The sequence below is a fragment of the Mesoplodon mirus genome, assembly GCF_964341445.2.
Source record: "Mesoplodon mirus genome assembly, chromosome: 7".
NCBI classification, from domain to species: Eukaryota; Metazoa; Chordata; class Mammalia; order Artiodactyla; family Ziphiidae; genus Mesoplodon; species Mesoplodon mirus.
The window spans coordinates 75,510,674-75,526,093 of record NC_138983.1 but is presented as its reverse complement, the minus strand read 5'-3'; the positions used below and the strand labels follow the sequence as shown (position 1 = coordinate 75,526,093).

Genomic DNA, 15,420 nt, shown 5'->3' with positions numbered 1-15,420 from the left:
GTCAGTTATCAACAAGTCTGTTTTTATTATTTTTTTAGTTTAGATTTAATTTTATTTATTTTTGGCGGTGTTGGGTTTTCGTTGCTATGTGCAGGCTTTCTTTAGTTGCGGCGAGCAGGGGCTACTCCTCGTTGTGGTGCATGGGCTTCTCCTTGCGGTGGCTTCTCTTGTTTCGGAGTGTGGGCTCTAGGCACATGGGCTGCAGTAGCTGGGGCACATGGGCTCAGTAGTTGTGGCTCGTGGGCTCTAGAGCGCAGGCTCAGTAGTTGTGGTGCACGGGCTGTTACTCTGCAACATGTGGGATCTTCCCGGACCAGGGCTCGAACCTGTGTCCCCTGCATTGGCAGGTGGGTTCTTATCCACTGTGTCACCGGGGAAGTCCCCAAGTCTGTTTTTAGAAACTTTAGTTTAAAAATACACGCTAATGGGCCTCCCTGGTGGCGCAGTGGTTGAGAGTCCGCCTGCCGATGCAGGGGATACGGGTTCGTGCCCCGGTCTGGGAGGATCCCATATGCCGCGGAGCGGCTGGGCCCGTGAGCCATGGCCGCTGGGCCTGAGCATCCGGAGCCTGTGCTCCGCAATGGGGGAGGCCACAACAGTGAGAGGCCCGCATACCGCAAAAAAAAAAAAAAAAAATACACGCTAATGCCTTTTCTCTTTCTTTGTGTCTGTTCTCTGACCATATGGTATGTTGCCATGGTTGTTTTTTTTGTTTTGTTTTTGAGATAGCATATGTGATACTCCTGATTTCTTTTCCATACTACCTTTAAAATAGCAAGTTGTCAACCACCTGGATTAACCACGACCACACCACGACTGAATTTATATTAGCTTTAAAAAACACGGGTCAATGATTTACTCAAGAAGTCACTATCCATTTTCTTTCAAATTATCTACTTGTTCTTTGTGTTATTTCTCCAATATCTGCTTCTAACCCTGTAAAGAGTATAAGTTGAACGGGAGACCCTAAAAAAAATTCGAAGTAGTTTGCACATCGAGTGCCTACAGTACACATGAATTCTGCCAGGAAGCCCTGGAGCCTGCAGAGAAGGTGGAAACTTAGACCTTGCCCTTGGAGAGCTTGTTATGTGCTCTGCCATTTGTAAGTCATTGTGGACAATACAACGGCTATGAGCCACTGTGTAGAGAAGCCACAGATGTGCCACAGACTGTGCTGGGCACTTAATGCACGTTATCTCATCTGATCTCCAGAATAATCTTGCAGGAGGCATTTTACCCCTCATTGTGTGGATTAAGAAACTGAAGCTCAGAGAGGTTAAATGACTTGCCCAAGGTCTCACAGCCAGGAAGTGGTGACACTATTGGACTCCAATACCTGTGCTCTTAGGACTTCTAGGTTACTCGAAGTCATGATTTATTACCTGCCTTCCATACTCACAAACGGATCTTAGATGATTGGTTAGTGAATGATAGGATATTTTCCGAGTTAAAAAAAGGAAATGAACATTAGATGGTGTGAAAAACCACAAGACATCACATGGGCTACTTAGAAATGGGATTTTCTAGGAACACTGACAACTGTCTTATGGAAGTGTTATTCATCTGGTACATGCCACGCCCTGGAAGCAGCTCAGAGGACCCCAGCCTCAATCTGGGAAGACCTGTGGTATGTTTACTGCTGTACCAGAGGAGTCCTGGGGTCAGCTGGTACCCGCCCACGAGAACCGATTGTTAAATGTCCAGGAATTTTGCCAACTGGTTGATAAACATAGCCATTAATAAGAATTAACTTACATAAATTTACAATTAAATTATATCAGAAACAAAGGTGATACAAACTTAAAACTCACCCCTTCCTAATTATTTTACTCTATTTTATTATTACCTATGCTCTTGAGGTTATTTCACTCTACTATATGTGTCTGTTGGAAATGCTACACAGTGATGTGTTACCACACCTCTCTTTCCATCTCTGTATTCAGGGATGTGTCATTGGGAGCTTGAAATTGACCGTGGAGGGCGTATTACACGATAGAAATCAGGAAATGCTAGAAATCAGGGCTTGATTTTTAAAAATTATATAAATAGGTTTAATAATGTTGGTTCATGTAGAGTTTGATTTTGTTTCTTTGTTTGTTTTGTTGATTGCCTAGACTTAAGATGGTAATGGAGAAAATGTTAACAATGCAGATTATACAAAAGCATGTTGTGTCTTAGCCATTATGTTATGAATAGAAAAAAAAATTGAGGAAACGTTCTTCGAGTATTTGAAAATTATTATCTGATGCAGCAACAAAGTCACTCATGTCACTGATGAACATGTGAAGTTCTAACGTCTTTCTTTTTTCACTTGTATTATTCATAAATCCAAAATATCCAAAAATACCCACGAGTGCTCAGGTTGGGAACTCTCTCATTCGTCAACTGCAATGAGAAATTGGCTATGGATACAAGAGTTCGGCTAAAGTCAATGAAAGCATTCTGTGAGACTCAGCTGGCTATATAGAATTTACAAGAAAGAGTACTGCATTTCTTGTTACATGGAAAGACTGTGCTACACATACTTTATATCAGTAAACCTTATGCTATGCATCCATGTACTTTACTTTTCCCAGAGAGCTGGTCATTAAATATTTACCAGCCAATCGCTGGCTGTGCTGGCACCCAGCAGAGTGCCTACTACTCATGGTAGGTGTTCGCTGACTGAGCTGAACAGTTGGCAAATATAGTGTAAATAAAAAGCACTTTGATTCTGGGGCTGGGATGGGGAAAATACATGATAAGCCTGGCACATCTTGTAACAGCAGAGAGTAAGGAAGTGCCCAAAATGAAAAGGTGGGGAGATGCTCAAGGACACAGCAACCAAACTGAAAGAGCCCCCAGTGGCCAAGGCTGGAAGAATTTGAGCAAAGTAATAGTTAATGAGTATTGGATTATAACTCAAAGTGTAAAATCAGTATACATGGGTCCATACTGACATAGATACATTAGTGAGTAAATACATAAAGGAGGGAGAAGAGACCGGCTTCCTTACAGAAGAATTTAACATACATAGATGTGGAGCTTAATTCCCACAGTATGGAAGGGCCTGGGGGGTAGGGGTGATGGTGGCGAGCAGGCACACTGACCGCAGCATGGAGGAGCCATGGACCTGGAAAGGCAGAATGGAGACTAGAAAACATGGCCAGTAGAACTCAGAAGCCAGGAGAGGGGGCTACATGGTGCCAGGACAAATGGCCTTTATCTCAACAAGTCCCGGGATGTCACCGTAACTCAGAGACGGATAATAATTCTATGTCCCCAAGAAAAGGGTAAATCATGTACGGGGTTTCAGTGTGAGAAATCAGGGTTATACATTTAGAACACAGAACCGCCAAGTTATACATTATTTTTAGGTTTTGGAACTTAAAAGAATTAAGTCCCTTTGAGCTGTTCAGAAAAGCCATTCGTTTGGGGTTTTCCCAGCTGTGTTAAAGGAGATCTGGCCCATCTAATTTTCCCATTTTCTTGTAAATCTTCAATCTTATGGTTTTTCCTTTCCTTTCAAGTTCTAATCAGCTTCCTGGTCAGTCCATAAAATGGGAAATAGAATCTAATGAGAAAACAGCCGGATTTTTGCAAATAGCTTTTGCTACCCGTAGACTTGGCCTGCTTCAATTCGGTCTTGCCAGATAGAGAGACGGAATGAATGAATGAATGAATGAATGATCATCAACTAAGTTCAGAGAAGGAGCAACGTGGTTCTGATTTGGTAACAAAGGGTGTGGTCTGCCAGAGGAAGCAGGACGTGGCCCGGTTCCTGGCCGGGTCCGGGTTCTGTCTCAGCAGGATGCTAAGGGTTCAGCCCGCGCTCCCGTCTCCACCTCCCCCGATGTCATCTGCATCGCCTGTAGACATCTGGTGACAACACAGCCTCAGGGGTCCTTTTGTGTGAGTTTTTGCTGCGGAGGCCGAGCCTGAGGCTGCCTGCTGCCCCGTGCCCTCCACTTCACTGGTCTCGGGAAATCGCCTTTAATATAAAACACCCAGCCTCAGGAGTTCTCATCACATCAGTAAGTCCCCACAGGACCTGTAAGAGCACAGGGTAGAGGAAATCCTATAAGGTCAGGTAGGAGATGACAAAGCTTGACAAGAAACAGGTTTTGTTCTGAAGGGCACCATGCTCTCTGGTCATTCACTCCGTTGCCGGCTCCTCAAACCCCGGTACAGTAAAGCCACATCCTCCTCAACAACGGGCCCTATTCAGAGGTCCCAGGAATGTGGAAACACCACCCTTCTTGGGGATGGACTACTAAGGCCCCGACTCTGAGCTTCTCATCACACCTGTTCACCACAGGAGAGAAATGAGCAACTCTGCTTCCTTGGAGACTGGCCTGGGACTTTTCCAATGGAAAAGTGGATTATTCGTCATTTTCCTCCCCCCCACATCCCTAGTAGCAAATCCCGTTCGGAAGGCTCCACTTAGGCAATAGGAATGCTTCCTAATGTCATGGACATCTTCTTTGTTTTTGCCTCCCCCGCATCCATTTCTTCCATCTTCTGGATGGGCACCTTAATTTTTTTGCAGGGAAGACACCCTTTCCCTGACAATCCTGAGTCCATAGAATTCTGACCCTTCCACCCCAGGGGTGAGACCATAACCCAGGCCTGGCCAATCAGAGCATTCCTGGCCCCTGGCCTCAGTGATTGGTTCAGGGGAAGCCACGTGATCCAAGCCACTGCCAATGAAGATGCTGGCTCTTTCCCTGGAACTGCTACTTTGTAGGATGCTGGGGCTGCTGGTGGCTACTTTCCTACAGGTGAGGCAAGAGTCTGTCTGAGATTGGGAAGCTAACAGGGAAGAAAGAGTCAGATTCCTGACCATGATTTGGGCGCCTGGATCCAGCTGGGCCTAAGCTGCAGCTTTTGCCCTTTTCAGTTCCATGAGCTTTTTTTTTTTTTTTTTTTTTTGCCTAGGCTAGTTTTAGTTGGTTTTCTGATACTTGCAAACAATCAAATTTCCTGGACAGTATGCTTACTGAGACTTTAGCATAAGCATCACTATGTACTCAGAGTGAAAGTTGTTTTAAAGGTTATGACATGCTCAAATAAAACCCACCAGACTGTCATCATGCACCAAATTTACCTTTCAACTTATAAAAGTAAAGCAGCATCTCCAGAGAAGAATGATTTAAGACCAAGGAATCAATCATAAGACAAGTAGTAAAACGCTGCTTAGAGAAACTTTGATAGATAAATAGTTCTCTAGCTACAGCAGGCTTCAGACTACAAATCCCAAATTTCTGCTTCAAAAGTGACTCAGGGAAGACATTCCATAGTTTTATTTATTTAGCTTTTTGGCCTCGCCGTGCACTTGTGGGATCTTAGTTACCTGACCAGAAATTGAACCCAGGCCCTCAGCAGTGAGAGCACTGAGAGCACTGAGTCCTAACCACTGGACCACCAGGGAATTCCCAACAGTCCACAGTTTTAAAAGAAAACTTTCCAGTTGAAGAAACAGGCAAAATTTGTAATATGCATCCGTTGTATATATAATATGTTAATGTCTAGTATATTTATCAGATCCATGTCAATGTAATTATATTATTACTATATTTGCAAATGCATATATATGTGTATGTATATTTAGAACCACATATTTCCAGCTCTTTTTTAAAGAGGTATTGAAAAGACTGTTAAAAGTTTAGTTTTCCAGCTTGTCTGTTTCTTCTTATTCCTCAGTAAACTTAAGCAATTAACCAGCACATTTCCTGGCACACAGTAAGGCTCAATCTGAGTGAGTTCTTTCTCCCCAGCTCCCCCCTCTATTTTAAGTCCTTCTTTTAGAAACCAAGTCAAATGAAAGAGGCAGTACTGCATAATGTTACAAGCAGAGGCTGGTAAACGTTTTCTGTAGAGCCAGACAGTAAGCATTTCCAGCCCTGTGGGCCATAGGATCTGCCCAGCTTACTCTGCCGTTGTAGCCGACAACACAGGCAATACTGAAATGAATGGGATGGCTGTGTTCCCAGGAAACTTTACAAAAGCAGGCGATGGCCCGCATTGGCCTTGGGCCATAACGTGCCGACCTCGGGTTAAGACCTTGGGATCCGGCGTCACACAGACTCTGGTCCGGCTCCCGGCTCTGCTCCGTCTCTGGGACCCTGACGAGTGTGTCATTTCTGTGCCTTGTCTGTAAGACACAGGGATACCAACAACCATTTCTTAGTCTGTGAGAAGTGGGTGAGATAGTGCACGTGAAATGCTGGGAACACTTCCTGGTCCATAATAAATGAGCATAAAACATTAGCCACCAGGTGTGATCACCATCGTCAAAAAAGGAGAAGAAAGGGCGCAACTGAATTTGTCCAGGAACGGCAGCAATATCCCTGGTAAAGAGTTAGTGGGTGGACTTCCCTGGGGGCGCAGTGGTTAAGAATCCGCCTGCCAATGCAGGGGACAGGGATTCGAGCCCTGGTCCAGGAAGATCCCACATGCCGCGGAGCAACTAAGCCCATGGGCCACAACTACTGAGCCTGTGCTCTAGAGCCCGCGAGCCACAACTACTGAGCCCGCGTGCCACAACTACTGAAGCCCACGCACCTAGAGCCGATGCTCCGCAACAAGAGAAGCCACCGCAAAGAGAAACTCGCGCACTGCAAAGAAGGGTAGCCCCCGCTCGCCGCAACTAGAGAAAGCCCGTGCGCATCAACGAAGACCCAACGCAGCCAAAAATAAATAAATAAAATAAAGAAAATAATTAAAGAAAAAAAGTTAGTGGAGCCAGGGACTTCCCTGGCCGTCCAGTGGTTAAGACTCCACGCTTCCAATGCAGGGGGTGCAGGTTTGATCCCCGGTTGAGGAACTAAGATCCTGCATTGGTATAGCCAAAAAAAAAGTTAGTGGAGCCAAACAAGCAAGGAAGCCAGATAACTGAAAATGCAGTTTCTCCTATTATCAGTGGCTTTCGTTTTTACCCACATAATGAATCATCCCCTGTCAGCGTGTGAAATTGCAGGTTGGACTGGGAAATGCAAGACCTTCCTTAACCGCTGGGCAGTGAAGGACCTGCCTGGGCTCTCACGGCCCCACGATGCTTCGTGCTATTAGGAAAAGGCTCCAAGGGACTCAGGAGAGCCGGCTTTTAATCCTGCCTCTGGATCTATATGACTGATGCCTAACCTCGGGGAAGTCACTGAAACTCTCTGAGCCTCAGTTTATGCCATGATAGGGGTGGTCCCAGGGACCTCTATAAAAACAACTGAAGGGGGAAAGGGGACCTGGGATTAATGAGTAGCTCCTTGGCAGAAATTGGAAATTGAAGCTCAGAAAGGTAAAGCCAGTTGCAGCTGGCATTTCAACTTGGGTCCACCCAACTCCAAAGCCCTTGCTTTCTCGATTGTGTTCTGCAGAGCTTCCCCATTAAAGCAGCAAGGAATATTGGCCGACAGAGGGCGCTCTTCTCGCAAGACAGGACGTCATGACATTGCAGGGACAGAAGACAGTATCCAGGAGCCACGTGGGAGAGTCTGGCTGGACTGGGAACAGGGCAGAGCAGGCTACAGGGAAGGCCAGACACAGGCAGTCATGGGGATGGGGGCTGCCGACAAGGAGCTGTCAACCCCCTCATGGAACAACTCGGCACGTCATTTGTGGCGCCTGGCTTCCTTTTTCATTCTGGCCATTTCCATCAGTTTTGCCGTATTTCAGAACAGAGAAAGACATGATTGATACATACGGGTGACGTGGGTTTCCTTACTCAGCTGCCTTGTAAGAACGGCGCCACTGTGACTAGCACAGCTTGTTTCCACACCTCCTTTCCCAGAGCTCAGAAAGCACGAGTAAAGGCAACAACCAACAAAACCCACAACACGGCAGCACACCTGACTCTGGGACTTCAATTTCCCACGCCTGGTGCCAAGACTCTATGGGATTAATCAACGGTTTCTTCAGGGCATTGCAGATGGCCCTGCGGGTTATGTCCTGCACAGTTTAAGTGGGCGCCATCCACATGGACTACGTTGTGAATGGTGACCCTGGAGTTGTGCAATATGGCAGCCCTAGGTTATACTTTGATGAGAGAGGTATAATTTACAAAGTATGGTCCTGGGGGCTTCCCTGGTGGCGCAGTGGTTGAGAGTCCACCTGCCGATGCAGGGGACACGGGTTTGGGCCCCGGTCCGGGAAGATCCCACATGCCGCGGAGCGGCTGGGCCTGTGAGCCATGGCCGATGAGCCTGCACGTCCGGAGCCTGTGCTCTGCAACGGGAGAAGCCACAACAGTGAGACGCCCGTGACCACAAAAAAAAAAAAAAAAAAGGATGGTCCTGGGCACAACCTGGCTGCCAATGCACTTTGTCAAACAAGAGTTTTTCTTTATATTTTTCCATCTTGTATGTTATTCTATGGGTAATTTATCTGCAAATGTATTATCTGCTAGCGGGGGCAGGTCTTGGGAGGTTTCCCTGTCCAAAAGGACACTTACAAAGGAGGCATCTTGGCTGCTCCATGCTGGTTTGCTTGACTCTAAAGCTGAGGGTTATCATGTGCTTATTAGGTGCCAGACGCTGGACTAAGCAATTTACGCACTTTGCCCACTTAATACCACAGTCACTCAAGGTGGTAGGAACTATTGTTACAGGAGTGGGGACCGAGGCCCTGAGAGGTAGATGATTTGTGCACGTCCAGTATAAAAGCCGGTCAAGAGCAGGGCTGGGACGGCGCTGGAGTCAGCCTGACCTCAGGGCATGTGCTCTAACCACTGAGATATCTGCACACACATCTGGATTCCTAAGCGCCCCACACCTCACCCCCCTCCCCCAGTAAAATGCTGTCACACCCTCCTCTATTGGTTAGGGTCACCACAAAACCTGAACTAAATGCTTTCATTTGGGAACTCTTTGTCGGGAGAAGAACAGTTCTCATCATACTTAATCTGTATGATATCAGGGCAGTCCTCCGTGGAAACTCCATCCAAGGAGGAAACACAGCGCCCTCACCAGGGACCCCAAAATCAATTGGAAACAAGAATAGGCCGGAAGCAAGATGGCCACGAATTTTTTAGAAAAACTGGGCTTCAAAATATTTGATGAGAGATGCTCTTCAATACCTCTCCCTTTTTCCCCTCTTCCTTTCTCTTCTTTTAAACAGCCAGCAGGTTGGAGTCATCAGGAAGTGGAATTTGTAGGAAGGTGTCAGTCAGTCCACAGGCCGCCCTCACACGGACGCTGCAAAGGACCCCTCCATGAATATGAGCGTCATGGATGGAAGCTTCTCAAGCTGGGGACGCCCCGGCAGACAGCGCTTTTGAGAAGATGGGGCTGTGGAGAGTCCTGTAAAGTGCCCTGGGCACAGGCCAGGGGAACACTTGTGCAGCTGCCTGCAGTCAACCGAGGAATGAAGCAAGGTGCAAGTGCGTGTAGGAATAAGAATTGAAAAAATCCGTGCATATTCGAGTGACCGTGAGAGTATGCTTTCCTCGGTGTGAAAACCAGTCAAGGCTACTGCTCCAGCTAGCATCAGACTAAATGGTTTTCTCCCCTCCTTTTTCCGCAAGTGGGGATAGTGTTTAATTTGCACTGACAAGCTGTGTGGCCCTGGGGAAATTACTTAACCTCTCTAAGTTTCGGATTCCTTGTCTGTCAAATGGGGATCATGGGAGGACCCATCTCATAGGTTGCTATGAGCGTGAAATAAGGGAGAGCAGGTGAATTGCTTAGCACAGTGCTGTTCACGTCAGTGATTCCTCCTGCTGCTCTCCTGGTTTCTCTTCTTACAAAACATCTTCTTCCGTCTTATCTACTCAAGGTTAGAGGTCGTCATCACTTTTTCCCACAATTATATAAGAAGCACCTTGTAAAATAAAGTCCCCATTCCATAGTTGTACACCCGTGTTCATAACAAACTTACTCAAAATGGCCAAAAGGTGGAAGCAACCCAAGTGGCCATGGATGGATGAACAGGTAAACAAAATGTGGTGAATCCATACAATGAAATATTCAACTGGAATGAACCATGAGGATATCATACTAAGTGAAATAAGATGGTCACAAAAGGACAAACAATGTAAGGTTCCATTTATATGAGGAACCTAGAATAGTCCAATTCACAGACACAGAAAGCATGGTGGGAGGGGAGGAAGGAAGCAGGGGGTTTGATGTGTTGGGCTTAGAGTTTCAGTTTGGGAAGATGAACAAAGTTCTGAAGATGGATGGGGGTGATGGCTGCACAACAGTGTGAATAGATTTAATGCCACTGTGAACTGTACACTGAAACATGGTTAAGATGGTAAATTTTATGTGTATTTTACCATAATTTTGAAAATTAAAAGTTAAAAACAAACCCCAAAATGAAATACCTCCAAGGTTTCTCCGAGGTTTGGGGTGATAGAAATGGAGGAAAATGTTCTGAGAGCAGGTTGTGGTGATGGCTGCACAACTCCATCAATATATTCAAATTGATTGAATTGGACACTTAAAATGGGTGAAGTTTCTGTTATGTAAATTGTACTTCAGTGAAGCTGTTAAGAGCAAGCAAGCAAACAAACACATGCTGTGATCCGGAGGAAACTTTGGAGGATGAAGGAGCTGTTCACTGTCTTGATTGTGGCTATGGTTTCACAGGTGTACCCATATGTCAAAGCCCATCCACTTACAGACTTTAAACATGTGCTGTTTATTGCATGTCAATTATATCTCAAGAAAGCTGTGTTTTAAAAAGGCAGAAGAGTATTCCATATATAACGAACTCCTTATAATATATTAAACTCCTTAGAATATATTAAACAATATAATTTATTAAACAATGCCCCCTTTGGATGGAAATTTAGGTTTCAAATTTTATGCCCCTATCAATAATATTTCAATAAATATCTTTGTAGGAAAAAAGAAGAAAAAAATGCAGATATTGTTTGCTGCTCCCCCTCTTCTTCTCCCCACGGGCAAGCCACAAAGTCAGAATTTCCCAGGGAGGGGGCCTGGGAACCTGTAATTTTACTGAACATTCCTGAAAATTTCTTGGAATCAGACATGTTGGGGCACATTGAATCAAACTTCATGAACTTGGATTTTCAGGCTTGGGAGTGTGAAATCCCCTTTTCTTTGATCCCTAAAAAATTCTGTAAGTGTTCCATACAGATGATTCTAAATTTCGGTTTCCCTCCTATTGGCGGTGCATCAGAATCATCAGGGAGCTTGTGAGAATGCATATTCCCAGGCCCTACTCCCAGGGAGGATGTGTATGGTTGCCAGATTTCGCATAAATAAAGAAATGAATAAATCAATATATAATAAACTATAGGGTGTCCGTTAAATCTGAATTTCAGATAAACACCAAATAATTTTTTTAGCATAAGTGGTTCCTTGCAATAGTTGGGCCACACCTGTACATAACAATGATTTGTTGCTTCTCTGAAATTCAGATTTAACTGCGTGTCCTGTATTTCATCTGGGAATCCTAAGTATGAGTCCTCAGGCCTGGGGTGAAGCCCAGATCTGCACTGTGGGTCTGCTCCCCACGTGCTTCTCACGAGGGGGATCCTTAGAACCCATGTTGAGAACCCCTGATCAGGTCAACACCTTCTATGTCAGGAGCCCCTCCTCAGGGCGGCCAGTGGATCCCAGTGCATCCCACAAGTGAGCACACTTTAATGTTGGCCCAAGGAGGAAAAGGGGGCTGAGAAGCAGCAGGACAAAACTGCCCCAGGTTTTCAAAGCCAAACGTGGTGGATGCGGTGTCACGGGCCCTGCAGCCTGAGGGACGGTGCTCATCTTCTCTGAGTGAGTATTTAGGGCTGCCTAGGGGACCCACACCCCAGAATTCTGTCTAGATTCTCTAAACTTTATTTATTTATACCCAGCCTCGTCCCAGAAAGGACTTTAAGCCTCGGAGGTCTCAGTCCATGCAGGGTTCTTGGTGCTGGGGAGTGAGGTTAACACGCCGTCTCTCTGGGACACACACGACAGGTATTAATTGTGTGCTCACCACGAATGGGCATTATTCTGGGAGTTTTACAATTAGAACCATCTCATTTAGCCCTCGAGATAAGCCTGCAAGGTCATTGCTGTCGTTGGCCCCATTTTGTAGATGAGGAAACCGAGGTTCAGAGGGGTCCAATGGCTTGTGCAAGAGCGCACCGAGTAGGCCAGTGGCAGAGCTGGGGTTCTGACCCAGGACTGTGTTGCTAACCAGCCCCCATCCTGCCTCCCTACTGAACCAGATACTTCTGGTCACTGAGCTTTGCTGGGCGAATTTTGGGTTACGTTCCGCTTAACCTGGGGCCATACTTTAGGTCCTGATCCCGGGAACATTTCTGATCCGGTGTGATAACAGCTGGCAGGCCTTGAGCGTCTACTCCGGCCAGAGACTTTGACTTTTTATACATAGATACTCTCTCAACGCCCTGCACCGCTGAGAAGACCCAGACCCAGGCATACAGAGAAGCCTGGCCGAGGTCACAAAGCTAGGAAGTTGCAGAGCACTGATCTGTCTAAAAAGGAAGCATCCATCTCTGCATCTTCAAAAGCACACACCTGCTTTCCACCTCCCCTCGCCAAGCTTCACTTTTCAGGAAAATGCTCTCCCTCGGGGCTGGTCCCTAGACAACTCTTGCATGTAATTCCACGAAATGCCCAGAAGAGGGCGCGAGGACTCGCTCTCCCCGGGCACCCACGCGATGGGGCTGAACTTCGCAGAATCGCGAAAGGAAGAGTGACGCGCTCCAGACGAACTCCACCTGTGGCCGTACCCGAGCCCTAGGCTGCACGGAAGGTGACACAACACGGCACCTCTGCACCCCGCCCTCCCCCCCCGCCCCCGCAGGGCCTGGACTCACCGAGGCTGGGTTTTCGATGACCAGTTCGTAGGTCAGCCCTCTGGACCCAAACCTCAGGATGTCTCCGGGTAGGAGCTTCACAGCCACGTTCTGAATGTGGCACTCATTGACGAACGTGCCGTTGCAGGAATTGAAGTCGTGGAGAACAAAGCTGCTTTCGGCCTCATTATATTCAATGAGTGCGTGATGGTTGTCGACGTCTGCAGACTGAAATGCAGAAGGGGGACAGTCAGAGCCAGGAATATCAGGAATAACAAGGAATAACTAGTGCCACTGACACTGGGGGCCCCAATGTGCTAATCACTTCATCTGGCTGGACAGTCACTGCAATCCTCATTTTAAGAGGAGGATGCTGAGGGTCAGAGAGGTTAAGTGACTTGCCTAAGGCCACACAGCTAGTGAGTGGAGGGTCACCAGACCCTGACAGCAGACCCAGACTAGATGCCCAGTTTTGGGGTAGGGCGTCAGGCAACACAGAGGCAAGAGGGAACTCGGGGGGAACTGGCCAGGAATTGGCCACTTGATAGTTCTCTGATCCCATGCAAGTATCCTTTTGGTTGTCCCGAGTGGCAAGACAGCAGAAATGGCCCAACACAAACCAGAAAGGTCAGTTGGCAAGTGACAACTGTCCATTTACTGCAAGTGTTAAAGTGAAGGGGAGGTTTTGTAATAATTGTTGTTTGTTCTATTCATTTTTAAAATAACATGTTTTTTGTAATAATGCAGAAAATGAGAACTAGAGAAAAACACAAAGAAGACATTAAAATCACTTAGACTCCCGTCCCCCAGAGGCAGGCACCGAGAACACGGTGGTTCACATCCTTCCAGTCTTTTCTCTATGCTTACAATCTTTTTAAAAAGTTTAAACACAATTGAGCTCACACCACAAAACATAGTTTTATAACTACCTTTTAAAAGCCTTGGTGTACAATGAAGGTTTTTCCCATGTGCTTAATTATTACTGTTGCTTCTTAAAAGCTAATCAGAATTTATCTAACCAAAGATGATCTATTTTTCAATAGGGGCCCTGGTGTGACCACATTTCCCTCAAAAGAGAGAGACCCCAGACAGTGATTTGTCAGTGGCGTCAGAAACCTCCTGTGTAACCACTTTAATAAGAAGAATGAGCAAAACTCGGCACCAAGGAGGAAATATCACATCCCCCCCGGCCCCGGCGCCCTGGACTATGGGCTGCAGGGCATGCGCGAAGTCTTCTGTCTCCTCAGGACACTGCCTATGAGCCATCCACTCCAGCCTGAGACTTTGCAACTATTTTCTAAGTCACTCTTCTCAGAGTGCCTCATCCAACTTTCATAGAGAGTACTTGGACTTAGAAATCTATACTAATGTCCCACAATATAATTATAACCAATAGCTTTTATTAATAATAGCTTATAGTATATGAATAGATAATAATATAACTGCATATATTAGTAGAATATATTAATGACACATTATGTGTAATTACACAAATGCCAGGAAATTTGCTAAGTGCTTTACTGCATTATCCCGTTTCATCTTCACAATAATTCAAAGGGATACTTCCTCATTTAAAACAAAAATTAATTTTTTATTGAAGTCTAGTTGATTTACAATGTTGTGTTAGTTTCAGGTGTACAGCAAAGTGATTCAGTTATACATATATATAATATCTATTCTTTTTCAGGTTCTTTTCTATCACAGGTTACTGCAAGATATTGAATATAGTTCCCTGTGCTGTACAGTAGGTCCGATAGTTACTCATTTCTTAGATGAGGAAACTGAGGCATAGAACGATTAAGTGTGCCCACAGTCAGCCACTTTGACTCGCTTGGCTTGTTCCCAGGTTTGCCTGATTCAAATGACTGTGCCTTTACCCACTTTTCAAATTCCTACCAAACACTTTGGCACTTAAAATACTGAAACACAAGAAGAAAGCAGGAGTAGCTCTATTAATTTCAGGCAGAGCCAACTTCAGAGGAAGGAAAGTTATCAGGGATAAAGAGAGGCGATACATAGTGATAAAGGGGTCGATTCTCCAAGCAGACATAACAGTCCTTCATTGTATGTACCCAACAATAAAGCATCAAAGTATGGAAGGCAAAAACTGATAGGACTGCAAGGAGAAGCAGATGAATCCATCATGGTAGCTGGAGAGCTCAACAGCCCTCTGTCAGTGACGGGCAGACCCACCAGGCAGAAAATTAGTAAGAATGAAGTTGAACTGAACAGCACTACCATCATCTGGATCTAACTGGCAATCACACAGCTTCATCCCACAGCAACAAAACACACATCCTTCTCAAGCTCCCATGGAACATTCACCAAGCAGACCACATTCCAGGCCACAAAATATACCTCAACAAATGTAAAAGAATAGAAATTATGCAAAGTACGTTTTCAGAACACAATGGAATTAGGCTAGAAACCAATACCAGAAAGACAGCTGGAAAATACCCAAATATTTTCAGATTAAACAACACACCTCTAAATAACAGATGGGTCAAGGAGGGAGTCTCATGGGAAATAAAAATTTATCTTGAGCTAAATGAAAATGAAAATACAACCTATGAAAATTTGCAAGATGCAGTGAAAGCAGTGCTTGGAGGGAAGTTTATGGCATTGAAGGCATACATTTGAAAAGATCTAAGCTTCCACCTTATGAAACT

At 45.6% G+C, this 15,420-nt stretch overlaps 1 protein-coding gene across 1 annotated transcript in view; it reads right to left on the bottom strand.

Moving 5' to 3' along the window:
* Positions 1 to 15,420, bottom strand: part of LOC309808808 (forkhead-associated domain-containing protein 1-like) — a gene marked incomplete at its 3' end in the record, with an annotated part of 105,294 nt that overhangs the window by 68,500 nt on the left and 21,374 nt on the right. The window contains exon 3 of the mRNA XM_082629383.1: positions 12,773 to 12,979. Coding sequence (XP_082485509.1) covers positions 12,773 to 12,979 — 207 coding nt within the window. The remainder of the gene's footprint in view (positions 1 to 12,772; positions 12,980 to 15,420) is intronic.